Source organism: Hippichthys cyanospilos, chromosome 5, assembly GCF_059441005.1.
Source record: "Hippichthys cyanospilos isolate Australia breed blue-spotted pipefish chromosome 5, RoL_Hcya_1.0, whole genome shotgun sequence".
NCBI lineage: Eukaryota > Metazoa > Chordata > Actinopteri > Syngnathiformes > Syngnathidae > Hippichthys > Hippichthys cyanospilos.
The window spans coordinates 15,683,847-15,711,389 of record NC_142373.1 but is presented as its reverse complement, the minus strand read 5'-3'; the positions used below and the strand labels follow the sequence as shown (position 1 = coordinate 15,711,389).

Genomic DNA, 27,543 nt, shown 5'->3' with positions numbered 1-27,543 from the left:
GGTGGTCGTTAGTGGGTGGAGAAGGTGGAGAAGTTTGGTTTTTTTTTTGGACCGGGGGGGTGTGGTGTGGCGCAAACTAAACCCACTCGCCTTGATCAGAACTTCATATCACTTCTGGACACAACATGCAGGCCGACGCGCTGAGCGCGCTCCGCGGCTGAGATTGCGAGCAGAGGCCGAGTCGCAGGTGCTTGTTTGCGGACGCTCGAGTTGGGCGCGCACCGCAGCAGAGATGCTGTTCCCCGCCGCCACTTTCCTCCTCTTCTTGGCTGTCTTGTCAAGTGTGGACCAAGCCAAGGCTGAGGTGAGTGACTCTGTGCTCTTTGCTCTTTTTCTACCCCCCAAAAGCCACTGCAAACGTGCGGTTTTATGCGCTGTACTAGTACAGTGTGATTACTATGATCATTGTGAAATGGTGTTGCTGCAGCTGGAACGAGATGCTTGCTTAATTTAATGACATACTTATTGAGAGGTCACGTCATTATTCTAGTCAACTGAGTTGTACTTTTATTCCTGCCTGTCATGCAGCTCTGAACTCCCACTCGTTGCCCCTCCTCACCACCCCTCCAAGTGAGGGAGGGAGGGAGGGCCTTCAAGTACATTGAGCGTGACGTCACGACTAATGCAACAGCAAGCCAAAACTATAGCCTTCACTTGTAGTTCATCATTCAGCGGAACTCATTTAGCACTCAGCACGTTTTTTTCTTTTTTTTTTAAATAATTAGATTACAGAATACGATGTATACGATGTATACGAACGATGAACATGATAGACTGATGTGGAATGTTGGGAATGATCCCCAAGGCAAAATGAATGAGCTAATTGTTGCGAATGTGAAATGGGAAAGCTTTAAAAGCGAAATGTCAAGTCTCCCATTGTAAGTAAAAGGTACTTTTTGGGTGGAAAATGGAGAATTGTGGGAAAACTTTGGAATGTGTGAATGATTGGAATTTTGGGAATGATCCCTAAGGCAAAATGAATGAGCCAAATGTGGTGAATGTGAAATGGGAAAACTTTAAATATGTCAAATCTCCCAATGTAAATGAAGGGTGCTTTTGGGGGGTGGAAATTGGGGAAATGTTTGAAATGTGCGAATTATTGGGATGTTGGGAATGATCCCTAAGGCAAAATGAATGAGCCAAATGTTGTGAATGTGAAATGGGAAAGCTTTAAATACGTCAAATCTCCCAATGTAAATGAATGATGCTTTTGGGGGGTGGAAAATGGGGAAATGTTTGAAATGTGCGAATTATTGGGATGTTGGGAATGATCCCTAAAGTGAAATGACTGAGCTAAATGTTGTGAATGTGAAAGCTTTAAGTATGGAATGTCAAATCTCCTTGAATGACTTTCCGATCACAGCAGTGCATTTTTAAGAAGTCAACAGTTTACATTTTTGACCTTTTTATCTATTTGAGAGTGACAATTTGAAGGTGTTTCCAAATTTTGGCTAGGGTCCAAACTGAATAACGATGAAAAGATTTTACTACAAACTAAACTGCAAAAAATGTGTACCCTTGAACCTAAGCTTAACAGGATGGCTTATTTCCTTCCGTCCTGGCTGTTTGTTGCTGCCCAATAGGACGTAGAAAACGAACAGCACGCCAGTCGTGTCCATTAAGCCATTTCAAAGAAGTGCATTCAAATATTAGACTCCATAAACAGCATCACTTAGAAATATGTTATTATTTCAAAGAAACTGATTTTTTACTCAATGTTTTTTGATTGAATCATTGCTGTGGATACGTTCCTGAAACAGTTGGGTTAAAAACGACCTGATTATGGGTCAAAAAAGGGCCGACGCATTTTCTGACCAAACTTTAAGAGCACTTTTGCACAATTCAACTCCATTTTTGAGGTTTCACAAATGTTTGAAACCTAAAATGTTTTGATCCATAAATCACTGGCGAGCGTCGGGACTCTAACGCTTCACCCTCTGGTTCCCGGGATAGTTCCCCACACATGTCCAGGATCTTGAAAAGGGATCTTGCCTTTTAATGACAAAACAATATGAAAATAGCATAGTGGTTTGCTGTGCATACATGAGATGAAATCCAGCCGAGATGAGATGTCTGCACAAAGTCTTTTGTACCATCAGAGTTGGTGACGTTTCCAGCACATTCTTCACCCACACAGATGCAGCAGAAGTTCAGGTGAGGGGGAGGAGATGTCAGAGGACCATCTCATGTCAAGATGATGAAAAACAGACTCAAGTGGAGCACAAGGAGAGGAAGCGACACCCCGTGAGGGAGTCGGGCGTTATCGCACGAGACTTCACCCCGCTCGTCGTCTGCCGAGTTTTCTTCATTTATGAGCTAATTTGTGGCCTTAAATCGAGTAGCAGAGGCGGCCTATCGGCGTTCCAAGAAACACACGAGTGACGCGCAGCATCTGGACTGATTAAACTCAGCGGACGAGGGGGTTTACGTTTGGCGGAACATCTTGCGGCTGATCCGATGACACCGAGAAAAGCGGATCATTGGGAATATTGGCGCCACCGTGGGAGTAGCGGGTCCGCTGCCCACGATGTGTCTGGAGTGACGCATCGAGACAAGCGCGGCGACGGCGATTCCAAATCAAACATTTGCACAAGCTTGTATACGTTGAACCTTGCGCTGATTATTGGTGCTTTGTGTGGCCTTCCGCAGACTGCAAGCTCTTGTTTGGTCTTTGTCGCAATCGCTGCGACTCAACTAAGACTATGAATAGATATACAGTATATAAATATTTTGTAATGCTGCAACCCTGAGCCAGGCTACTTTTTGTCCTGCCGACTGACTTTCAGAAGACAATCATGCAAGATAAAGAAGCTTGTCCTTCCTTTAACCTTCCGTCCGGTTCTGACCGGTCGCTAGCAAGATCTTGGCCCCAATTTTTTTTTTTTTTGTTGTTTGTGAAACCTGATCCAGAGCCTAAATAGTTTCTCTCCCTTGGTGGTCACTTAATGTGGCCACAGCGAGGCAAGTCCTTGAGGAGAAAGAGGAGGAGGATTCTAGCTTTAGGTGATTAGTAGATTCCTGCAGGGAGTTTGTGTGTGGGATGAGTCGGGGCTTTATCCGGTAGCGGGCTGGTGGGAAACGTAAGCCTCAACTTCTGGTTTGGCCGGGCAAATTCTGACATTTGCTAATCCTGCGGAACGCCCGGTCAAATCCGCAAGAGCTCGGGTTTGATGGGCCAACGTCGGAAGGCGCTTGTAGTTTTGGTTGGCACCTCATCCTCGGGGTGAAGGAACGCTTCCCCCCCTCCCGCCGAGACGACAGCTGGCCTTCTCGCAGCGACGGGCCACCGGCCGAGCACTGCGGTCTGGGAAGGCGCGACCTTCCTGACCCTCTGTTCTCAGCGTTGTAAAAATGCCTACATTTGGAAGAGTTGCGATGGCCGGGGTCCGCTTTGTATTTTGACAGGCGCTCGTTGGCGACAAGGATGAGTCCCCTCTGACCCGCTTGCTCGAGAAGTGTGGCGGCCATGGCCCCTTTTCCTGGCAGGCTTGAGTGAAGATGAAATACTTTACCTTCACCATGTAAACGCGCCGCAACCACTTTTAGCTCCAATCACAAATACGTATTGTTCAGATTTTTTTTTGTGCCCATACATTCTTATATACTGTATCTCTTATTTTGGTGAAGTGAATTTCTGAAAATAACTGGTACTACGTAACGTAAAGTCATTAATTACTTCGGGTGAACAAGATGAAAGAAATAATTACTTTATGTAATTAAGTACCATAGTAATCCATTACATTTGGTAATAGAGTAATTGATGACCCAAGGTCACCAAACTAATCCATTATACATGGCTGAAAAAAATAATCGATTGCTTCAGCGGCTATAGATAACGGACGGATGGTTTTGGGGGTCCAACGTAGTTTTACAGATTCCCATTGGCCAAACACCTGGCGCTTCCACTTACAGGAACTTGTTAAGAAGAGAAAAACTTTGGGGCCAGGTGTTGCACCAGGGCTCCAGCTTTGCTGTCTTGCCTGCTTTTCTCCAAAAACCTGCTTTGATTTAAGTAATAGGATGATTTTGAATCTACGGTCCACTGCGGTCCTTAAACCTGTGACCTTCTGGCTCCTCGTCCGCAACTCCGCAGCCAAATTTTTATGGATGGGGGCTACCGCCGCCAAAGGCGTCCCTGTGGTCCAAGCATTACACTGAGACTTGTCACAGCTGTGTTCTACTTTTCACACACAAAACTCCTCTCTGGTCCAAAGCTAATAATTTTTCCCGTATTATTTCTCTGAATTGTTATTCTCTCGATCGCCGGCCTTCCTAAAATCGGTCGCCGGGTAACGGAGGCGTTCGAGGTCCGACGGCGGTTCGGAAGATGATGATTTCTCACGAGAGGGAGAGGCCGCAATGCTTTGAGACCCCAATTAGATGGAACGCACTGACGCCCCCCCCGTACCAAATTATTCATGTCTCACTTACACCGGTCTCGCCCCGCGCGTCTTTCCTTGTAACTGAAGGGTGATAATAAAGATGACGGATTTACGACATGCTGCATTTTTGCACAAAGAGCAAACTTTTGGCTGCGATCCATTTCAGCTGTTACCGGCAAACTTCCATCACCATGACAGGTGCAAGATAAAAAACAAGGTCTACTCAAATTTTCCATCACGAGTGTTTGGTTATGTTCTTGTATCTGCAGTTACAGTCCATTGTGTAACCAGCTACACTTTTTTAACACTTTTTTGCAACAGCCACCAGCTATTATAGTCGTACAGTAGAATTTAGTCCTCGCTAAGTCGCATCAGACGGAAATCGTTGTCTTTTGGCTAAACCAGACGCAGTAATAAGCACATAAATGGAACTTTGGCTGAACCGTAACATTCATTTTCGACACTCAGCCGACGAAGGCTAATTTGTCTATGGCTGCTCTTGCAGATTGTTAGAGTGCGTATGTTATGAGGGAGACAAGTCAGCTGTGTATACTATTGCTGGGGATGAGCTAAGTGACAGAGTTCACCTGGAGCCACTCATTGGGTGATCATTACAATAATGTTGTACACTTTATTAGGCTTTCGCCTTCACACGTATGTTGTTCTTCTCACTTTTATTCGACTCATTTCAAATCAATCCCAGTTTATCTATGCCATTGCGATTTCATATGAATGCAATTATTCGCGTGATTAGTGCTTCCGGTTTTGTTGTTCCAAATATTTGCCTTTTTAGACCAGCAATAGTGGGTTTCTTGAGTTCCGGCGGGACACATGGGTGTTAGTGGGATGTGTGTCTAACTGAAAAAGCCTGACCCAAATGTACAAGACACATGTCTCACGTTTTCGTCCTCGCCCCGTCCAAGTTACGCTCCAGATCTGCTATGAGCATTTTCTTCTTGATGGCGACGCCAGAGTGGTCTGACTGTAATTCCCAGAATCCAACAAGGCATGTGCTTCATTGACTGTAAAGCTCTCAGGGAGAGCAGCTGCTTTTCTCACTGACATCTCCAACCCCGTACGGCGCTGTTCTTCCTTTGGAAAGCTTGAGCCGATCGCTTCCACGCAGGAAATGACTCGGCTCGCGTGAGGAGATCCCCGGGGTTGGTCTTGTGATGAAAAGAGTAATTTGAAGGTTCAAACGGTGACGCGACATCACAGTGATACAGGGGATACGGTGCAACCTGATATGGAAGCAAAATAACAATAGAGACTTGTTCTGGACTGTAGATGCTTATCGACGCAAGTGTTTTTGGGAGGATATTGGGATAAAAGGGCTCCTTTGAAACAAATTCCTGCTTTTTTTTTCCTGTTTCCTCGCCGTTTTAATTCAATGTACCACATCTACAAAAGCTTACAAGGGATTTGGGGCACTACAAAGCACTAGACACAACATTAAGTACAATATCTAATGAGATCACTCATTACACCAAATTTCCTCATAGGAAATACTTGAAGGCAAAATGTTGTCTATAGGCCCTATGACACGATATTTTATTCTATATATGATATTTTAGGTTTATGGTACTGATGGTTCTAATCAGGAAGTGAAATGTCTCGTTTACTGAAGATACTCATAAATGAAGCGTTGCTTTTTACCTGCTGCAAAATCGGTGCAAAATCTCTCCCCCTCAGCTCCGGAACCAAAACCAAATTAAAAAAGGTGAATAAGATTGGCGTGTATTTTCTTTTGCGCAAGCGGTGCAGGGAGGTGTATGGAAGTTGTGAATTGCTGCTAAAGCTAGTTTCTGTGTAGCTATTGTTGCTAGATGCTAAGTTATCTTATCACAGTGGTGATCTTAGTTACTTATTAATGCACTTTTTACACAACAATCTCCTGAATGAACAGCGAATTTTCTACTTCCACCATGTTAAATCCTGCCTGCGCCTCTCCTGCACTAAATTATTGACCGGTGGGCCAGTCGGAGGTGTTTCTAACTAGCTCCTATCTGTTAGCGTACTAGCCATCAACGTACTTCTCATTAGTCATTAGAGCTTTACAAACATGACTAGGCTGTCCTCGTACGTTCTAGAAAGCAGAGGCCTCCCGAGGAGGCGACCCAACCCCTTCTTGTCTTTGTGAGCCTTCCTCTTCAAGAAAGAATGGCTTCCTCCGCCCGACATCCTGTGTCCCCCGCTGCACATTCACAGGGCCACCGTTCGAGTGCTCTTCCAGGGAACACAGGCTTTCTCACAGGGAACAAGCGCTCGCTCTCACACCCACCGAGGTCCGCGCCGTTCGTGACTATTGGGTGACATCACAACACATTGGTTCCCTTGTACTTCGCCTAATACGCGAATCGCCAAACCGCATTCTATGAATACGTATTAAAAACACAATGGATAGTGCGATTGTGAGCTAAATCACGTTTTTGTGTTATTGAGATAAAAGAGAAAGAAAAATGTTATGCGACCAGGACGGGAATGACTACAAAAAAATTGGACCCCAATAGACACATCCCAATTCTCGGCCTTGTTTTTTGCTTGCTATTCAGCCATGGTGCCTATGCCAGTTGATTGAGGATTGGACTTTTTTGCTTTTGTTCAATTTTTTTGTATTTTTTGGAAAAAAAAAAAAACAAAGTCATATCAACAGCGACCAGAGGCGACGCCAAAAAACAAAGATCAAGCCAAACAAAGCACAAATAAAACACAGATGTATATCTGTTAAAGTCTAAACTAAATCATTTCCAAAGCATAATTATTTCGGGTGCCTCCCATGCGGCCTGGTACCAGTTGATCCACAGACCGGTACGGGGCCGCGGACCGGCTGTTGTAGACCTCTGCTTTACATTACAAAATCATCTCGCGGGCTGGATTCAACCATTTTGCGGCCCAGAAAGGGACCACGGGCTGTATCTTTGACAACCCTGGTCTACTTTGAATAGACGGTAATGCGAAAAAAAGTCCAAATATAGCAAAAAAAGAAAACATACAGAGGCAATGTGGGACATACACAATGAGGACTGTTGACGTAATCAAGTTAAAGCTTTTAGATTATTTTTAAAAATCACAAATGTCAACAGTGGGAACACTCTCATGTGAATGCAGAATATTTCCGTTAGTTCCTGTTCTCAGAACCCGCCCCCGTTAAATCCCACTGAGTGTAATATTGGGCTCTCCCCTTGATACATTATAACATTTTTATTCTTAGAATTTTCTTCTGTAAGATGCGGCAGTCCAACAGCAGTCAGATGCTCTTGGGTGGAGCACGACTGTGTGTGTGTGTGTGTGTGTTTGCAAGGCCGCGAGCCCCCCCCCCCCCTTCAAGGTGCAACGATTAGAGTCTTTCTTCATTTGTTAACAAAGTAGCTTTTCTCGCTGCGCACAAAGGACGAGTGTGTTTATCAACATGCGCCTCATATTAAAGGTTCTTCTCTGAAGCCTTAAACCCCTTCTAATGACCTCATCCGAGGTCAAAGTTCAACAGGATGAGCCCGGAAGGGTCATGCGACTGGTCAAGATGCCATGCAGATGGAGGAACTGATTAGGGTGGGGGTCAAAGAGCTCGCTCAAACGCCGGCGCGCATTTTGCTTTGATGTGGCCCGACTTGGGAATTTGGCCCCAATGGCGCCCATTCCCGTTTCTTTTCCCTTTCGTGTCATTGCATGCATGTCTTATCAATAAGCGCTTTGGATTCCCTCAAACCATTTTCCTATTTGCGGGCTTGATTTTTAAATAGGCTGTTCAACCTATGGCCCGCAATGAGGGTCAACCGCATCATCCGTCGACGGAAAATGCTATTTCACGCATGTGCCTGCGTTATATGCAAACGGGTCGCATCCCGCTTGCAAAAGCGATCATAGAAAAAGTTTGACCATAGATTGCTGCGCATTTGGCACTCTTGCATGCTATGTAGTAGGCCCACAGCAGGCTAGTACAGCGTTTCACAATGTCTGCCATTCATTTGCCTTTTGCTCATGTTTACATCCCTTGCACGTGTGTTTTCAGTCATGCGGGCTCCTTTTATTTTATTTATTTTTTCTCCGCTTTACTAGGGCCTCCGAGTGTGAGAGGATGGGCTTGCATCTGCTTTTACTTACTGACCATGCTGATTGCTTGTAGCGGACGCGGCCCCAAGCAGGACGTGTTTCATATAACAGCAAACGGGATCTGTTTTAGTTTAGAGGCGATCTCATTCAGCTCGCCGTTTTCTGGCATTCGGATGTTTTACTACTGTGTACGCCTGTCATTTGTAATCAGGTCGAAAATCCCCCAGAAAGTTATTGAGCAATATATCGATGATGTAGATTTGAATGTGAGTATTTACCATACTAGATTATGGGGGGCGTCAAACTCATTTAAATTTGCGAGCAGCGCGGAGGAAAATCTATTCCCAAGTGGGCCGTACCATTCAAATCGTGATATATATTTATTCAACTTTAAAATGATAACTTCAGATTGATTGTTCTTTTTTAATACTGTACAAGTACAAAATCACAATAATGGTGTTTTCTATGTTGCTGTGTATAAGACGCAGCAACACTTTGGCAACAATGTTGAAACTAGAGCAAAACATCTCATTTCTTGTCAACTCTTTTGTATTTTCTTGTGTTCATATCCGTGAGTTATATATATGTGTTGTATGTCAAGCATGTTTCAGATTTCCCACTTTGTGAGTGCCTCGCCAGCGTAATGATGAATGCGCTCAATGCTGTTGATTTTCCTTTTCCTCGCGACGCGGTCCCAGTTCATTTGAGCATAAATACCCCAAGTTGAGCAGGATCCATCTTTCACAGATCAATCTTCCTCAAAAGGTGTCAGGCAAAAAAAAAAATCAATCAAATGGATTTGACTTTGCAGTGAAAACGGCCCCACAGAAATTTGAGGTCCAATTTGTCCCGCGATTGAACCGTGTTTGAGAACTCAGGGGAACCTGTTCCCTAAATTCTTGTGGAGGGGCCCACTTATCCAACACGTTTAAAGACTCACACCTGCTTTCCGCCAATGTTGATATCGCGGTCTTTTTCAGTCCAAACATCTCCAAGCATTAGACAAGCGCACGTCAGCGGCAGACGTTTCTACGCGATGATGTCAGGTTTATTCTGAGACATTCCTGTCTGCCCGTTGCGCACCTCCGTGCAAATTCGGCCTTTTGCTGCCATTTTGGGTCTCGCTCGGAATGTGCTCCATCCTCGGTAAACAAACACGCACGGCGGTATCCGGGAAACCAGGAGACACCCGATTGCTTCTTGTCGGAGGCATCCAGATTTAGGCATGACATAGTGGATCCGCTGACGCGTGAGGCTGCCGACGCGCGTCCCATGACTCATCAGTCACACGGTAACGCCGTCTGCAGCCCGCCTTTCTTCTGTGTATCGTCTGGAAATTCACACGCATTTTTTCGGATGACTTGCAAGTGGCACCTCCTCATATAGTGGCTTAAAAATTCTTGCTTTAAAGATACTTCACTATGTCAAAAACATGCTCAGTTTCGCAATCCTGGCTTATCGAACAGATTTTTTTTTGTTCACTTCATCACCCTATTTTTCTCGGCCTCTTGTTTTCTTTTGGTGTAGTTCCACTGTCGACCACTAGGAGGCAACAAGCTACTGCAATTCCCTATATGTAAGACATTTTTTCTCCTGAAAATGAAGGCCAAAAGTATTCTTACTTTAAACCATTTCCGTATTGGGCTGAGCCAGAGAAGGGGGACGCCAGTTGGCTCTTCGCAACAAGTGCCTGTTGCAGCTAACATTTTTCGTGTACCTTTTGAGGCAGCGACCTCAAAAGTATTTTCGAGACTCAAGCATGCTTGTAACTATTTTTGACCGTATTAAAAAAAGAATGATAAATCTCATTTTTTAAATTAATATAAAAATATACCATGATTATATTGGTTCGGCACACTTGGAAACAGATTTTAGTCCATGCGGCCCGCAAGCTAAAAGGAGTTTGACACCTCTGCTATAGGTTCTCCATCCATCAATCAATTTGCATTTATTAAAATAAAGGCCGTATATTTTTAAGTGCTTTTCGTCACTGTGCTGGAATTGTGCAGCTGTGATTTAAATGTGAGTGGTGCTGATGATAGGCATGCATGTTCTCTCACGCCCCCCCCACAAAAAAAGTAACCCAACACCGTGAGCGCTGATTGCTGCGAGCCACAATTTCATTTTCCTAATGGAGCACACATGCGGCTCATTTTTAGTGCATGTGCTCCCCAGCCGCACTTTTTTTTTTAAATCACATTAATGTGATGTGAAGCAGGTGTTTCTTCTGCGTGGGTTAGAGTAAAGATGGAGTGAAAGGTGTTTAAAAGGCTCCAAATTAGGCGAGGGGGAAATGACGCGCCCTGGTGGACCACACGTACTTTATTGCTAATGGTGAAGAACGAGTAGGACAGGTTGTAATAGTTAGTTGATGCTTTATTTGTGCTTTGTTTGGCTCGTTCTTAGTTTTAGGCGCCATCTCTGGCCGCTGGCGATATTACACTTTGTAGTAGGGAAGGACTGCGCTGCTTCAGATTTCAAATTAAATTTGAAATTAACTACTGCGTTTTCAATGTAGGGTTTGAAAAGTGCTTTAGGATTTCAGTTGAAGCAATTTTCTTTGAATAGGGCTTCAAATATCAAACTCATTTTAATTTCTTAAACGAGTGTGAAGTTTTCAATTCTGAGCTTGAGTTTATCGTTCTAGTTTGTTATAGTTTATAGATCACGGTCAGGGTTAGAAACCTGCATCAAGGTTTCTAGCAGGCCTATTTTTGAAGCGTTCTGTATGAGGATGGCGTCTAAAGAGGGAAGCCGGAGAATCAATCTTAGTCTGGACAGGAAGTGGAGTTTCACATTCAGCATGTAGGTTTCGAGTTTTGGGGCCCAGTTGCTAATTTGTTGCCGCTGTGAGAACAAGCGAGAGGTTTTTTTTCTTGCGGTCTTCTCAGACCAGCGCCGCGAAGCCCCTGAAGGGGTCTTGGCCGGGCGCCTGGCACGTGAGTCCGCAAACGGCTGCTCGTTTCTCAGGGCTCGGCCTCCGGGGACCCCCGAGGAGAGGAAGCTGGGGAGCGGGTGGGACCGGCTGCGTTCATGTCCCGCATGACGTAGTCAAGCGCAATGAGAGACGTTCACCATAAATCTTACGTGTTTACATCCATCTTTCCAACATCAGACCTTTTATAACCCCAACTGCTGATCTATGACCTACTTTTTTTTTGTCTGTTTTGTACACTCAACAGACATTTTAATAAACTCTGGGGTAACTTTTTGCATTATTTCTTCACACTGCCACTGGATAACACTTAACAGATATAGGACAGATACTTAACTTTTATTGAAATTACTGCTCCATTCACTGACAATTAGATGAACAAAATATTTTTTTTAATTGCCAACAGTTGTTATTTTAAAACACAGAGTTCCTCCATCCTTCTAGAAATTAACATGATCACTGTCCTCCTGATTGATCATTTCTTCAAGTTTGGCGGGCCGGATTCAAAAACTGAACGGGCCGCATACGGCCCCCGGGGCCGCAGTTTGGACGCCAATGGCCTCACGCTACCACCAGAAATGTCGTAGTAAAGTTTCGTGAATCATGGTCACACAACTTTGTCTTCTAAAAATGCTTCGTGCAAGTTGGGAGGTTCTTGCCGAACACGCCACAATTTGAACCTTTTTCTTCTTGTTCTTTTCCCAGGGCTGCGGGCCATCATGTGGAAAATGCGACTGCAGTGGCGTGAAGGGAACCAAGGTAACAACCCTTATCGTCACCTCACCTCTCACTTCAATTTCACGCATTTTCTCGCTCGTAGCAAATCGTGTCCTCTTCACTCGGTGAATGAGTGTCAGTCAGCAAGCGAATGTCAAAAAGCAAAACAACAGGTGACTGGCGTGGCCGCACACTTGCTTGGAGAGTGTCCCGTCAGCATCCGATATTGCACAACAAACTCGTTGTTTGCGGCAACTGCGTGATGATTCCCGCCAATAAATACTGGACGCATTCGTGTTAACAGATGTAAGTCAGACATTTTGGTCCAATTTGGGTAAATTCCCTCAACACAGAATTACAGCCAAGACGTACAATATTATATGAATGGGAGTTGAGACTTAAATCGTTGTGTAATGCTGCTCTCTTGTGGCCGTAAGTGGAAATACAGCAGAACATTTTACTGTGCGTTTTGCTCGATGCCCTAAAAATGTGTTCTTGTCATTTCAAGTAATTATTGGACTTTTATCATTTTTACTTCTAATATCGCTTAGGAAATGCATTCTCGCTTGGATTTTTGTGGTGTGTCCCATATACTTTGGTTTTAAGCAGTCAATGAATTAAAATTAAATGTAAGTCATTATCACATGTAATCGAAATGTTATCCTTCCATTTGTTATTGCAATATTTTTATATTTTACAATATATATATATATATATATATATATATATATATATATATATATATATATATATATATAATATATATATATATATATATATATATATATATATATATATATATATATATATATATATATATATATATATATATATATATTTGATAAATATCATATTGTGAGTGTATGTAAGAATTAGTGACATCTAGTGGCGGGCCAAAAAACAATCATTAAAACAACAATTTTTGTGATTGTGTGTAAGAATTAGCGACATCTGGTGGTGAACAAAAAACAATCACTAAAAGAAATGTTTTTTATATATGATATTTTGTTTATTCTCCTCTCCTATCATACAAAGTGCTGCTTTGCAACTCTGAATTTCCTCATCGTGAGAAAGATGTATTCTAGTCTAGTCTATGTCCCCGATTGGAGGGCATTCAATTTGAGCATGCTCAAATATATAAATCTAGTTAACTAACACAATGTGATAGCATAGTTAGGATAAAGTTGTATTTTGTGCATAGTGATGTATGGATTTGCGTCCAATTGTCCGTTTTTAGGGTGAGCGCGGCCTCCCCGGCCTTCAAGGTAACATGGGATTCCCGGGAATGCAAGGACACGAGGGGCCGCCCGGGCCAATCGGGCCCAAGGTCAGCGCGAACTATCGGACACGACGACGGAGATGATGTCGTTCTCGCTAATCCGTCGTTGGCGTATATTATTTGTTACTCAGGGAGAAGCGGGGCAGTTCGGGGCTCCTGGGATCAAGGGAGTCCGGGTAAGCGTCTCGGAAAATTTGCATGCTTGTGGCGCAGCGGAAAATGCCAATTGTTGTGTTCGTCTTCTCGTAGGGTCCTCCCGGTCTTCCGGGTTTCCCAGGAAATCCGGGATTGCCTGTAAGTACCGCTTTGTCTTCACCTTGATGATCTTGTTTTAGTTATTCATACTTCATTTGGCTTTTTTTTTTTTTTCATACAGGGAATCAATGGAAACGATGGTCCACCTGGTGCTCCGGGTATCCCGGGATGCAATGGCACTAAAGTAAGATACTTGTATTATTGATAAGCAACCACAGCCGTAATTTCGCTGTCTTCTACCCTTCCTTCGTTTTGATTAGTTGAGAAAAATCATGGTCGATTTAGCAAATATACTTTGCTTTCTGTATTCAAGTAAGGCGCAGGACGTTTTTCTTCCTTCACAATAGTTTATCCCAAGTCTGGTTCTGATAATGCGGCATGTGCGTGCGTGTGTTTTAGGGAGACAGGGGACGAGACGGCGTACCTGGTTTTGATGGTCTTCAAGGCTCTCCTGTAAGCTTCTCACGTTATTCCACGCCATCAAACGCCATCGTATAAAATAAAGCAACAAATATTGATTGAGTTTGCTCTATCTTCCTGTTCCAGGGCATCCCAGGGCTTCCCGGAATGAAGGTTTGCAAATGAGGATACGGATGTTGAAATCGTTCAATGCCAAAGACGCATTTTTACGTGTTTTTAAGTCTCCAGGCATCCAGTTAAATAGTTTACTTTGGTACTTAATTACCCAAAGTGTTTGATTACTTTCTACCAGCCATTTAGAGACCCTCCTTCAGCAAAATACCTTAGAAAAAAAATGTACAAACCTAAGTAGGATGTCTGCATTCCTAAAAAAACAAACAAAAAAGGTGAAGAAACTAAGTTATGCAGTAGCAATACTTGCATTCTTGCAGGGTGATTTGGGCGGCGTGATGGGCATCATCCCCCTTAAAGGAGACCGAGGCTTCCCGGGCACGCCCGGACTTCCTGTGGGTATTTTGCGCGAACGTCTGAATGGGGAAGTATCTCATTGCGTATTGTGTTTCTCAGGGAACTCAGGGAGCACCTGGCCCCATCGGTCCTCCCGGACCTCGTGGTTACGTCGGACCCAAAGTGAGTTAGGACGACGGAAAGATTTCTAAATGCGTGGAAACGGCAGCTGATATAATGCCTTATTGATGTATTTGACAGGGTGACGTTGGTCCGCCAGGCCCACCTGGAGAAAAGGTAAGCAGAAATAAGGAATGATGAGAAAATAAAGCTCCGTGAAACACTTCTGATATTTTTTTTAACCTCTCGAGATGCTTCGCTTGATTTCAAGATAGAGGAAGACAGTGGAAATGTGTTAAATGTCATTTATTATGGGATTGGAAATGCATTCAATTTCCACTGCAGCTTGAAATCATCTAGAAGAGGCTAAAATATCTCAAGTGCTTCATGAAGCTTTTTTTTTCTGCACGCATCATCACCTTTGTTGGAGTTTTGAGCTACAGCATTTTGAGACTTTTGTTTGCTCTCTGACAGGATGACAAGCTGTTCTTTGAGAGCGAGAAAGGCGATAAGGTGATGTTTCATCGTTCAACTCTTTATTGTGATGACCTCACAATGAGTGAGGAGCACATGCACACCCTTTCATTGCCATCAACACAAAATGTACATTTGGTTCTAATTTCTTCATTTATTTGGAGGAGCAAAACTACGTAAATACATGTACCATTAAATAATGAAATAAAATTGTAATGAATGAAATGTTTCATTCATTATTTAATACGGAATGAAATGAATCTTTGTTTCATTAAATGTGTCATTCAATCATTCACGAAATATTTCATTAGTATCATTCTTCCTATTGTGATGATAATGGTTATTTTTTAAATGCGGAGCGTTTGACTAGCACTTGCGCGCGTTGACTCATTGAGACGTAGCTTAAGAAGTGATGTTTTTTTTTCTGCGCAGGGCGAGCGAGGTTTCAGAGGCCCGCCGGGCCCTCCCGGACCCCCCTCACCGGGCGTGGAAGGTCCCGGCACCGAGTTTATTGGACCGCCGGTGCTTACTCACTCACTAACAAAATTCAGAGGGCGTTTCCTGTTCCATATCCCGCATTCTTACTGTGTACCGTTTCTTTCTCCTAAAAGGGAAGCCGAGGATATCCTGGAGAGAAAGGAGAAAAAGTCAGTTGTTTTTTTATGCTCGCAATGCTTTTGATCCCGTGTCAAAGAATCCCTGGCAAATGTGATTTGCTCTGCAGGGCTACTGCAATATATCTGTGAATGGAATGAAGGGGGACCCGGGCCCACAAGGATCCATAGTAAGTTGCTGGCAAATGAAGCAATGTGTTTTTTTCTATTAGCATTTTGAAGTCATACATACAAGAGTAACATGTGAATCAAAATTCTAAACTCTTCTTTTGATTGCGATTTGTGTGACTTTTGTTTTGCTTGGTTTTAGGGCAAGCCAGGCAAAGAAGGAGATGAAGGGCGAAAGGTAAAAAAAAACAAAAAAACTTCTGTATCTTCTGCACTTTAAGGCGCACCTTCAATGAATGGGCCTTTTACAAAACGTTTTCATATCTAAGGCGCACTGCATTACAAGGTGCATAGAATAGAAGCTTCGGTCGTGGCTCGGGTTACATTACGCATCCACTAGATGGAGCCGCGCTAAAGGCAATGTCAACAAAACAATCAGATAAATCAGTCAACCTTTATTAATTGACAATCATAAATGAAGAATAAAGACGATTTGTGGAAAGCGCGGTAAAGAATATCAATATGATTCACTTTAATGAATGGATGATTTGCCATAAAAAAAGGAGATGCGTCGGTCCAATTATTGCTGCTTTGGTGTCTCTATTTCTCCTTTAAATAAATAAGAAGCTGCAAAAAAGAGCATTTTGCAGGCCAATGAAACGATGTCGTGAGATGTTGCTTTGAGGTCATGACCATCAAAAATATGATCAAAATCGTTCTGTCTCACAGGGAGAAAAGGGCTTCCCCGGAAATTTTGGATATCCTGGACCTCAGGTAAACAATGCAATATTACTCAACGCTATATTTTGAATCCTTCCTTTTCAAAATTGGAATATAATCTTTTTTTTTGTCTGTAGGGTGAAAAGGGAGAAAGAGGGCCTCCTGGATATGTACGTAATGAATCAGGATTTCAAGAAACTTTATTGGCCAATTACTGTATATATTTATTATCAATTTAATAATAAAATGATGATTATGTTCATTCTTAATGATTATCGGTAGTTTAGTAAATTATTATCATCGCAGGTACTATTGTTGCAGTGAATAGTAGCATGATCAAATACGTCATTTTCACATTTTTCCCCCGAAATGCAATGAGATAAACACTCATGTATAAATTATGCCCATTGAATGCACTGCGGGGGTTGTGGATGTCAAAATCGACTCTCCCAAAATTACTTTGAAATATGTTTTTTGCAACACAAACTTTATTATGATTAATATCATGCTGTGGAATTGCTTAAAGTTAATGAGCTCATTTGACTGCAGCTTAAATAGAAGTACCTGTGGCTAAAGCCAAAATGGGTTGTGGACCTGAAATTCCCATCTCTGGTCTTCTTCTGGTCTTCTTCCTCTTGGGGTTTCTAGGCAAGCGGTGCTCCTGGTCCTCCCGGTCCACGTGGTATCCCTGGCTTACAAGGAGAAAAAGGTCAAATCGCTGCAAATGAACACATAGACGTTCTGCTAAATCAACAACAACTTCAACAGTATATTAGCGCTCTAGGCTGATGTTTAGTCCCAATTTTGTTCTGTCCCAAAAGGTTTTCCTGGACCTCAGGGAGAAGCAGGCCCACCAGGTAGGACGAGGACATGTTTGCTTATGGAACTATCCCTAAATGTGCATGCACACGTATATAACACTCTGTCTCTCGGACTCTAGGACGCTATCTTGAAGGACCTCGTGGAGAAAACGGCCAAAAGGGGGATATGGGTCAGAAAGGAGACAGGGGTATTGAAGGCGAGTCTCTCGTTGGACCCCCAGGACAACCGGGCTTAGTAGGACCCCCTGGGCCTCCAGGATTACCTGGTATGTTTAGCCCTAGACATGACTCTCACTGCAGGGTGATCTCTACGTAGCATATTTTACGCGAGACGTTTCAATTGCTGGATTCATGGATTTGGTGCATATGTCCGCAGTTGATCCCAACGAATGCACAAACGCAAAAGGCGTCCCCGGCCCGCCTGGACCTGCGGGACTTCAAGGGGAAGTGGGACAGAAAGGTCAGAACAATCACATTATGCACTTCCATCCAGGAGTTCTATGGGCTACTGTATTTCCATGGTGATACTTGTGTGTGAATCCAAATAGGTGACAAAGGAGACACTTGCGTCCTGTGTGAAGGGTTCGGACCTGCTGGATTACCTGGCCCCCACGGCCTTAAAGGGGAGCGGGGTAAGTAACACACAACTGAATATAGATAGATAGCCTTCCTTGTCGTTACACCTGCAGTACAAGGCAACGCAATTTGAATTAACCAGCTTGAAGTATTCCTTATTTGTCTTCAGGACCTCCCGGTTCAGTGGGAAGTAAAGGAGACAAGGGCAATGTTGGACTCCCAGGAACTCCTGGAAGACCTGTAAGCAGCATCAACAAAAATTCCTGCAGTTCTCTTCTTTGTACTGTATAGTTTATAAATTCTTATAACTTAACTTAATTGTACATAGGGCATCAATGGCGCTCCTGGTTTGATTGGGGCCCCTGGTCCGGTCGGTGAGCCTGGAGACATATTCATCGCTCCTGGTCTAAAAGGAGACAAAGGCTTCCCTGGTCCTGGTGGTTCACCTGGGCAACCGGGTGTAGATGGACTCCCAGGAAGGGATGGCCTACCGGGTGTTCCTGGCCACAAAGGAGAACCTGTATGTGTCATTTGCACAATTTCCATATGTTTTATTGGTCATTTTTTATTTTTTGGTTAATTTTGCTTTCAGGGCAAAGGGGGCATCAAAGGTGACCGTGGAGAAATTGGGAATCCTGGTATTACAGGCTCCCCGGGAGAGAGGGGTCCCCCGGGTCTGCCAGGCTATGGGCGACCTGGGGAGCCTGGGGACAAGGGGAGCCAGGGAAGGTCTGGCATCCCCGGATTACCTGGGGCACCGGGTAAGACGGCAGCATTAACAATCATGTAAAAACATTGTAAAGGACCTTATTTCAATGACATAAATGGGGGCGGGGCTCTCACATGCAGATACAGTATTCGTGAATTAGCTTTGTGTACTTAACATCTGTCAGGTGCGAAAGGTGAGCCGGGTCAAGGTGTGAGCACTCCCGGACCACAAGGGGTACCTGGACCAAGAGGAGAACCTGGCAGAGATGGACCTCCAGGTCAAAATTGACTTAAAGTCCAGAATGTCTCAATATTTACATAATTGAGTGGATTTAGAAATTGTTGGAAAAAAGTTCATCTATTTGACCAGGCCTTGTTATTGGTTGCAGGTCCAATGGGTCTGCAAGGAGACTCAGGGATACCAGGTTTTTCTGGACAAAAAGGTGATCAAGGACCTCCAGGCGTTGGATTTCCAGGTCCAACTGGTGCAAAGGGTAAATTAGCGCACAATTAGCCTAGTTCTTTCTTGGATCAACTTTTAATGGATACTAATAGAGCCAGAAAAATGACAATACAGATACAAGAGGGTTTTTAAACATTTGTCTAGGAATCAGTGGAATTCCAGGTGCTCCAGGATTGCCAGGAGAGGCAGGAAGACCTGGACAAGATGGTATTTCTGGACAACCTGGCCCACAAGGACAAAAAGTGTGTATTTCTTTCATAACCCAAGACAAATGGCTGATGATCGCAACAACGTTCTACAAAAGCGAGACCCAATAACATCTTGATTCTGACCACTCAGCTTTGTGTTAAATATCAGCACCAACATGTCATCTTATCGTCCCATGTGACAGGGTGAACCAGGAATGGGGCTCCCTGGCCAAAAGGGTTCACAGGGTCCACCGGGGATTATTGGCTTCCCGGGAGAGAAAGGTAACACCGGCTTGCCAGGTATTCCTGGCCAAGAAGGCCTGACAGGACCACCAGGACTTCAGGGAGTCAAAGGTATCATTGAATAGTTAAAGCAGTAAACGTATTCACTCAATGGCATGTCGCTGAAACATGAAAACAAAATTATTTTGCTTTGATATCAGGTAGCATCGGACCACCTGGACCTCCTGGAGTGGTAGGGTTACCAGGAGCTCCAGGAAAGGGCTTGCCAGGGGCCCCAGGACCACAGGGACAACCTGGGGAGCCCGGTCCATTTGGTAAGCACAAGTCAAGCGTGTCTTTTTACACAATTGATTGCAATTGACTATTGTAAGCGGGTAAATAAGTTTTAACTTTTCTACATTTTGTTTTTGTAGGTAGGGTAGGCGAAAAAGGAGAGAGGGGCTATCCAGGTCCTCCCGGAATTGGCATGCCAGGGCCTCAAGGAGAGAAAGGACTGGCCGGATACCCAGGAGTCCCTGGTGTCAAAGGACTGCCGGGCCCACCAGGTTTGCCAGGAAGGGATGGACTGATCGGAAACCAAGGTATGAACAATTATGGAAACCATACCAACATGAAAAGGAATTCTCCAAAACCTAGTTTTGAGTCAGAGTAATTTCACTTTGTTTCTTTGTTGACTAGGATCAAAAGGGGAAATGGGTGTCATAGGTACTCCGGGATTGCCAGGATTTCCTGGACCACCTGGTTTACCGGGAAATCAAGGCTTGAGAGGTAATGAATCAACTAGTAAATTCTAACTTTTGCCAGCATGTCAGTCTGTAGCAAAAATTGCTGAGTAGTTCCAAGGCCATTCTATGAGATGTTTGCTGGAATAAACCGTGAGAGAGGTGCCTGTTGTTGATCTAGAAACAAGTGAGGCACTCGTAGGATTCCAAAATACATGGCTCTTTGGCATTGTGGTCAGTATACACGCATGGTCCAGGTTTCTTCTGTGAAAATGAGGTCAGGAGTCCTCAATGCTTAGCTGCACACCCAGTTCTAGTAGTATCAACAGACCCAGATTGAGGCTCGTACTCTTTTTATTTATGACAAAAACCTCTACAGCATCAAGGAAACGGCCCATTTAAATCTCTCAGGTGATCCCGGGCTTCCTGGTGTGCGAGGACTAGAAGGAGTGTCTGGACCTAAAGGAGAGAGAGGGGAGACAGGTCTACAGGGGCCTCCAGGAAACATGAGTAAAGTTGACATGGAGCACATGAAAGGAGAGAAGGGAGATCTCGGAGATCCAGGTGTGAAACTCAAGTCTCACCCTCACGTTTAGATGGCGACAAATCCAAGTGATATTGAATATACTCTAACGAAACTGGAAATGTGTGTCTTTTTAGGAACACCTGGACTAACGGGACAGAAAGGCTTCCGCGGACTTCCTGGAGATCCTGGATTGCCAGGAAAACATGGCGAACCCGGTTTACCCGGCCAGCCAGGTTTACTGCTTAATCCATTACAAAAATGTTCAATATGAGAAACATATGCACTTTCTTTGTAGGTGTAGCTAAATGTTTGTATTTGTTCAATGTGTCTCAGGTCAGAAAGGAGACACTGGCGTTCCTGGAGAACCAGGCAGTTTGGGCCCACCTGGACAGAAGGGGAGTACAGGCGAGATGGGAATACCAGGTAAGGAAAAACACAAATATGGATGACATAAAATGATAAGTATGTGACTAGTTCATGAATGGAAAAGTAACATCTTTTGACCTATTCATTTTAGGTCCTGTCGGTCCGAAGGGTTTTAAAGGAGATATAGGTACACCGGGCCATCCTGGTTTTAGAGGAACGGATGGTGAGAAAGGAGAGCGCGGAACACCTGGTGAGCCAGGTATTGGTCTGCCAGGATTTCCAGGAGAAAGGGTAATTTTCCAGCTTCATTATTATTTAATATTGAACATGTTATTCCAAATGACGTGATCTCGTCTTGGAAATTTTGAGTTTTGAGGGATACAGAAGAAGAGGCTATCAAAGTATTGATTTGGAGTTTGAACTGCTATTTACTCACCACCAGGAGGCACTCTCCATTAGTAAATGCCAACAGGCATGTTACTGTTGAATTAATGCGGGTCAATTACTATTGTTCGTTTGCTCTTAGGGACAACCTGGCCAACCTGGTTTCCCAGGCCCACGAGGGGAAAAGGGCCTGAAGGGTCACATGGGGACACCTGGCATGCCAGGACACCAAGGGGCTAAAGGAGACAAAGGAATCTTTGGCACTCCAGGTCAGATTTCACTCTGTTCGCTCTCTGTTCTGTACCCACCCACAAGCATCCGGGGAAAGGAGAGCATAACCCAAAATACCATCCAATCCAATCTATGTAGGCCAACCAGGAATACCTGGTGAGAAGGGGGTCCCAGGGCTGCCAGGGTCTGCAGGAGAACCTGGCCTTGAAGGGCGGCCAGGTAAGGAGCAGTCTCGTTTGGGGCTCCAGACAGAGACCCGATGACCGGATTACTAATCCGTTTACCAGTACTGCGGTGATTCTTCTTATTTAATGAAGGCTAACAAATCCAGTTTGAATTTGTGCTCTTCCAGGCGAGAGTGGCTTGCCGGGACCTCCTGGCGCACCTGGAGAGAAAGGAGAAGCGGGTGTTGATGGCATCCCTGGCTCCTCAGGGGAGAGAGGAGACCCTGGTTCGTACCACATGAAGCTTTTCAACCCTTTTTAATGCATGCTTTGAGCAAGACACTGCAGTAGCAGCCATAAAAAGATTCACACCCCAAACCTGTTGGAACGCATCATGGTTTTGAAATGATGGTTGTCCTCTGCAGGTTTACCGGGTCATAGTCTTCCAGGACCCCCTGGAGAGCTAGGTAGCAAAGGTAAGTTTTGCCTCCATCACTCATTTGATACTCAACATATTTTAAGTAAGTTAATTGTAATAATATCTTTCGTGTGTCTTGAAATCCAGGTGATAAAGGTAGTCCTGGCTTCCCGGGCAGCCCAGGCTATCCAGGGGTGCCTGGTGTCAAAGGTGAAAAGGGACTTCCCGGCTTTCAGGGACGCCAAGGTGAGCCCGGAGAAATCGGGCTCCCAGGACTCTCTCTGGAGGGCCCCAAAGGAAATCAGGGCCAAACAGGACAACCTGGAGAACCAGGTATGCCATGCATTACATTTATAGGTGGGGTTGCTGACCAGTCCGATTATCCCGTACCAAAAATAAAAACAATATCTCATTTCTTTGCATAATAGGAACCATTGGCGCTCCGGGGCCTTCTGGTGTGCCAGGGCGAGATGGTCAGAAAGGAGATAAAGGAGACCAGGGTCTACCTGGTTTCCAGGGAGAATTAGGGCAAAAGGGTGACTCTGGAACTCCCGGATTTCCCGTACGTAACAAGGCCATAAATAGATGTGCAGTAAATACGTTGAGGACATGAGCTTAATGGCTGCTTGTGCGTGAAGTTGGAGCAAGTTTCTAAGTATGTATGTATTTTTGTTATACAGGGGCCAGCTGGCGTTCCGGGTGTTCATGGTCCCAAAGGCGACATGGGACCTCAGGGGGTTCCCGGTTTCCCAGGTGGATAAAAATGGATCACAGTCTTAACTGCAAGATCTCGTCTGTGAGTGTGCTAAAGCTATTCTTCTGTTGTTGTTATTGTGGATATCTAGGCACAAAGGGTATACAAGGAGACTTTGGCTTCAAAGGGGAACTCGGAGATAGAGGATTCCAAGGAGAAAAGGGTAAGAGGAATGAGCAAAAGGTCGATTCGGCACATCACCCGATGGTTATCGGTCCTAATGGATCGAATTGCACGCGACGAGACAACATTCCGTTGTATTTCAGGTAACGTTGGCCCACCCGGTCCCCCCGGTCCTCACACCTTCATCAAAGGGGACGCTGGTCAACCCGGTGTCACGGGCTTACCCGGACCGCAGGGGCCGGCTGGCTTCCCAGGACCGAAAGGACAACAAGGTAACAGGGAAGATTTCACTGATTGTTAAAAATTCAGTAGAATTTGCGGAATCGTGTCTTTACGGCATTGATTGCAGTTCGAAGCAATACTGTATGAAAACAGGGAATTTTTGTTTGACCCCCATCCCTCGCTAGGCTCTTCCACATCCTCCCTACTCGCTCTACTAACTTCTTCTCCACGTTATTGATTTTCACAGGTCTGATCGGTATCCCGGGGCCAAAAGGAGAAGATGGCCTCCCTGGATATCACGGTCAGCCAGGGTCCAAAGGCGACGCTGGTCTTCCTGGACCTCAAGGTCAGAAGTCCATAGAGTGCAAAGATTTATCGCCTTTAAAGAAGCTATCATTAACAAATCATGTTCTTAGGACCCCGAGGTTATCCCGGTCCACCAGGACCCGACGGTGTTCCCGGCCAAGTGGGACCACCCGGGCCCTCTTCTATGGATCATGGTTTCCTAGTGACTCGGCACAGCCAAACAATAGAGGTCCCGTCATGTCCCGAGGGCACCACACCCATCTATGATGGCTACTCTTTGCTCTATGTACAAGGAAACGAACGCTCGCATGGGCAGGATCTCGGTAAGAATCTTACGGTGGAGACAAAAAAATTGGGAAAAAACGACAAGGAACACGTCATCCCGTGGATTTCCAGGTACGGCGGGGAGCTGTCTAAGAAAGTTCAGTCCGATGCCCTTCTTGTTCTGCAACATCAATAACGTCTGCAACTTCGCCTCCCGTAATGACTACTCGTACTGGCTCACCTCGCCCGAGCCCATGCCCATGAGTATGGCGCCAGTTACCGGCGAAAGCATCAAACCCTTCATCAGCAGGTATAAAGACACCGCCCATGCCAATCGAGTTCTTCAGTGCTCGTGTCACATACTGGACCCGTCTTGTGAACACGTTTTTTTTTTCCTTAAAGGTGTGCGGTGTGCGAAGCGCCGGCCATGGTGATTGCGGTTCACAGTCAGACCATTATGATTCCTCCGTGCCCGTATGGTTGGAGCTCTCTGTGGATCGGCTACTCTTTCGTTATGGTGAGACGCGGCGATGTTTGATTTGATCATGGCTGCGTGTTAATGAGTGGGTTATTTTTTTCCTGCGAAGAAGCTTTATTAGCTTCTGGGTTAAAAGCAATCACGGGTAAAGTCGAAAGGAGATGGAAAATCAAACCGAATTCTTGCCCAAACATATTTAGGCAAAATACTGATGGTCTATGGCTAAATGCATGCATGATATTTGGAAAAAATTGGTCTGTTATGAGTTATGCGGTTATGAGTTGACTCCCTAATATGGGGTTTGTACTTTGAGGAATATGGTCATCGTCATCATAAAGATGCTGCAGCCCCCTAAAATTGCCTCTTGTGAAAGACGCATGCGAACGACAGCGGCCCCGCTCTTACGACACCTCGAATGTGTTTTTGTGTAGCACACCAGCGCAGGTGCCGAGGGTTCTGGTCAGGCTCTAGCCTCTCCCGGTTCCTGCTTGGAGGAGTTCCGAAGCGCTCCGTTCATCGAGTGTCACGGCCGAGGAACCTGCAACTATTACGCCAACTCCTACAGCTTCTGGCTTGCGACAATTGAAGACAGCGAGATGTTTACGTAAGTCGGATGGGCTTCACACACACGTCATAACTCGCATTACCTTTTGCGGTATTGATGGCAGCGCGGAAAATACCGTATCGCCGTACAGCACGTCTGTATGGCAATATCGCGGAAATGATCCATCAGCGATATGGTACATCAAGCCTGACATAAACGGACGAGAGGTTTTTGCCGATCCTCTCGTTATCGTTGCCAAAATATTGCAGCGGTACCGTATTGTGGGCTTGCTTCGGGTGATGCCAGGACGCCATATTGAAATTTCCAATGGAATTCTCCACAGGCAGTCAGATTGCATGTAACCTTTGTCGATTCCCAGGAAACCCGTCCCGACGACGCTAAAGGCGGGGAACCTGCGAACGCACATAGGCCGCTGTCAAGTGTGCATGAAGAGGACATAAAGGCGGGCCGACATGTGACTTGCCATCCCGTCCACGTGGCTTTCAAACTCCCTCATAATCCAGGATGGTGCTATTTTCCTGCATGTGTGAGAGCCGAGGGACCGAGTTTGGACTTTTGCAAACCAAAGACCAAGTGCCTCTCGCTCCACGTAGAACACTTCTACTAACAAAGAATGGCGCACAGTTTACCGCTGCACTGAGTACTTGCCCCGCCCCCCCCACCGAAATGGTAAACTAGTGTTCATTTTCAATGGGTTGCAGGTGCTATGGAATTCGACTTATCTGCCATACTCAACTTCCTCTTTGAAAAATCAATCTACGTGTTTATAATATAGAGCTACACTCGATTTGTTTCCGTCTGTTTACACACGCTGATATTAACTCATTCAATCACAAAATCGTTTTTTTTAAATTGACAATTACATTCAATCCTCGGTGCTTATTTCATTCTTTTTCAATTTTTTTTTCAAGTGTTTGAAAGTAGGGTCACAAAATAGTTGGTACTAAATGAACGGAGTACAAAAGTCATCATTTACCTTAGGTGTGTTGGTTACTGAAGTAATCGATTACTTTGGGTAATTGTGCACTAAAGTAATCAATTACTTTAATAACTAAAGTAGTTGAGTGATTTGGTCCTTAAAGCAATTGCTTTTGTACTCGATTACCCATTGTAATCAATTACTTCAGCACTTGATAACCTAAACTAATCGATTACTTTAGTGTCGTCTTCGCCTAATGCAATCAATCGCTTTCGTACTTCGTGACCTTAAGTACTCAATGACTTTGGTGCTTAATTATCTAAATTAATATATATTACCTTAGTACTTCATCACCTTAAGTAATCAAATACTTTGATACTTAACTACCTAAATTAATATATTACCCTCAATCTTAAGTCATGTTTTACTTCAGTACAATTCATTAAATATTTTTTAGACAATTCTCTTTGGGATTGAATGAGTTAAGGATAGGACTTGCCACTGATTCCACAAGCATTTGCCAACGCACGACACGCAGATGTATAACGACTATCTTGTTGTAAATAGAATGCATTCCTAGTTCAGCATACTCTCCTCAGGTTATTATTGAGTCTACTTTGTGTGTTATTAAATCCCTTTTTTATTTATAAGATGTATGAGACTTTGTCGGACTCGAATGAATGCAACGGGCCCAAAGACGTACGCGTCGCGCCTTCATAAAAGGACCCGGCCAGGAAAGCTTTAGGTGAGGGCTGTCCGAACCGGCCTCCTCTGTGCACGTTTTGGACGTTTCCGTCCTCCAACACATCCGAGCATTTTTCATTGTGGCAACCGAAGGCGCCAAAAACCACGTTTGTTTGTGCCGTTGCAGTTGCCGATGCTTGGAGGCACGAAATGTTACCCGAAGCGTTACTGCGTTTTCTGCCTTCCCTCACAAAAAACATACACGTGTATATATGCAACATATATTATACTTTCACATAACATTGCTTTTATTGTGGATGTTGATTGGCTACAAAATGCATCTTGCACTCACATTTACTTAAACATAAAGCCACATGGACACATCCATTTATACAGTTCATGCTAAAATTAGTTCTTTAATACATCTTTTTTCTTTTAACTTGGTTGAAAATGTCACAAGATAGTGACAAATACACACGGATGGATGGAGAGTATATCCTGTTTTTTGCTGCAGTTGATTAGCATGTGCTAAGTTGTCAGGATGTGGCAAAAATTATGGCTGTGCATTGGGTTTTATACTCTAAAGAACAAGGAATAAATATTTCCCATGAGACAATAGCTATACTACAAATGAAAATGTACTTTTACTGAAAAATGTTGAGTAGATTTCAGCTTTCCTGTAAGGTTTAATATGAAAAAATCCCAGAGATAACGTCAAACATTCCAGTACTGTACATTGAAGAGCATTGAGGCATTTGATTGAAAAACAAACTCCAAAAAATGGTAGAATACCAAAGAGACCACAACATGCATTTGTTAATCAATCAGTGTCAATGTTTAAGGTGATTTTGTGTCTTCCAAGTTTGTGTAACTCATGCAATAAAGCCATTTGTAGAA

The 27,543-nt window shown here is 44.3% G+C and overlaps 1 protein-coding gene across 1 annotated transcript; it reads left to right on the top strand.

The window, feature by feature from the left end:
* The first annotated feature begins 30 nt into the window (after window positions 1-30).
* col4a1 (collagen, type IV, alpha 1) lies at window positions 31-27,543 on the top strand. Its single transcript, XM_088414264.1, has 52 exons — window positions 31-304; window positions 12,073-12,126; window positions 13,322-13,411; window positions 13,495-13,539; window positions 13,613-13,657; window positions 13,740-13,802; window positions 14,018-14,071; window positions 14,165-14,191; window positions 14,470-14,544; window positions 14,606-14,668; window positions 14,747-14,782; window positions 15,080-15,118; window positions 15,512-15,601; window positions 15,691-15,726; window positions 15,804-15,863; window positions 16,004-16,039; window positions 16,531-16,575; window positions 16,659-16,691; window positions 17,170-17,230; window positions 17,343-17,378; window positions 17,462-17,608; window positions 17,719-17,802; window positions 17,891-17,974; window positions 18,088-18,158; window positions 18,247-18,438; window positions 18,511-18,679; window positions 18,812-18,904; window positions 19,016-19,120; window positions 19,234-19,331; window positions 19,481-19,631; window positions 19,721-19,834; window positions 19,934-20,101; window positions 20,199-20,288; window positions 20,654-20,806; window positions 20,903-21,001; window positions 21,102-21,191; window positions 21,286-21,425; window positions 21,661-21,787; window positions 21,888-21,968; window positions 22,102-22,200; window positions 22,339-22,389; window positions 22,479-22,664; window positions 22,760-22,893; window positions 23,012-23,084; window positions 23,177-23,248; window positions 23,352-23,480; window positions 23,678-23,776; window positions 23,847-24,059; window positions 24,133-24,310; window positions 24,403-24,517; window positions 24,910-25,082; window positions 25,402-27,543. Exons 1-52 carry the CDS (start codon window positions 233-235, stop codon window positions 25,481-25,483), a joined length of 4,920 nt encoding a protein of 1,639 aa, XP_088270390.1. The 5' UTR covers window positions 31-232; the 3' UTR covers window positions 25,484-27,543.

Bases quoted from the DNA above. Each gene is read 5' to 3' on its own strand.
- col4a1 (XM_088414264.1), top strand. From the start codon at position 233: ATGCTGTTCCCCGCCGCCACTTTCCTCCTCTTCTTGGCTGTCTTGTCA. The intron at 12,127-13,321 runs GTAACAACCCTT...GTCCGTTTTTAG, and splicing joins GTGGCGTGAAGGGAACCAAG to GGTGAGCGCGGCCTCCCCGG. The intron at 23,777-23,846 runs GTCAGAAGTCCA...TCATGTTCTTAG, and splicing joins TGGTCTTCCTGGACCTCAAG to GACCCCGAGGTTATCCCGGT.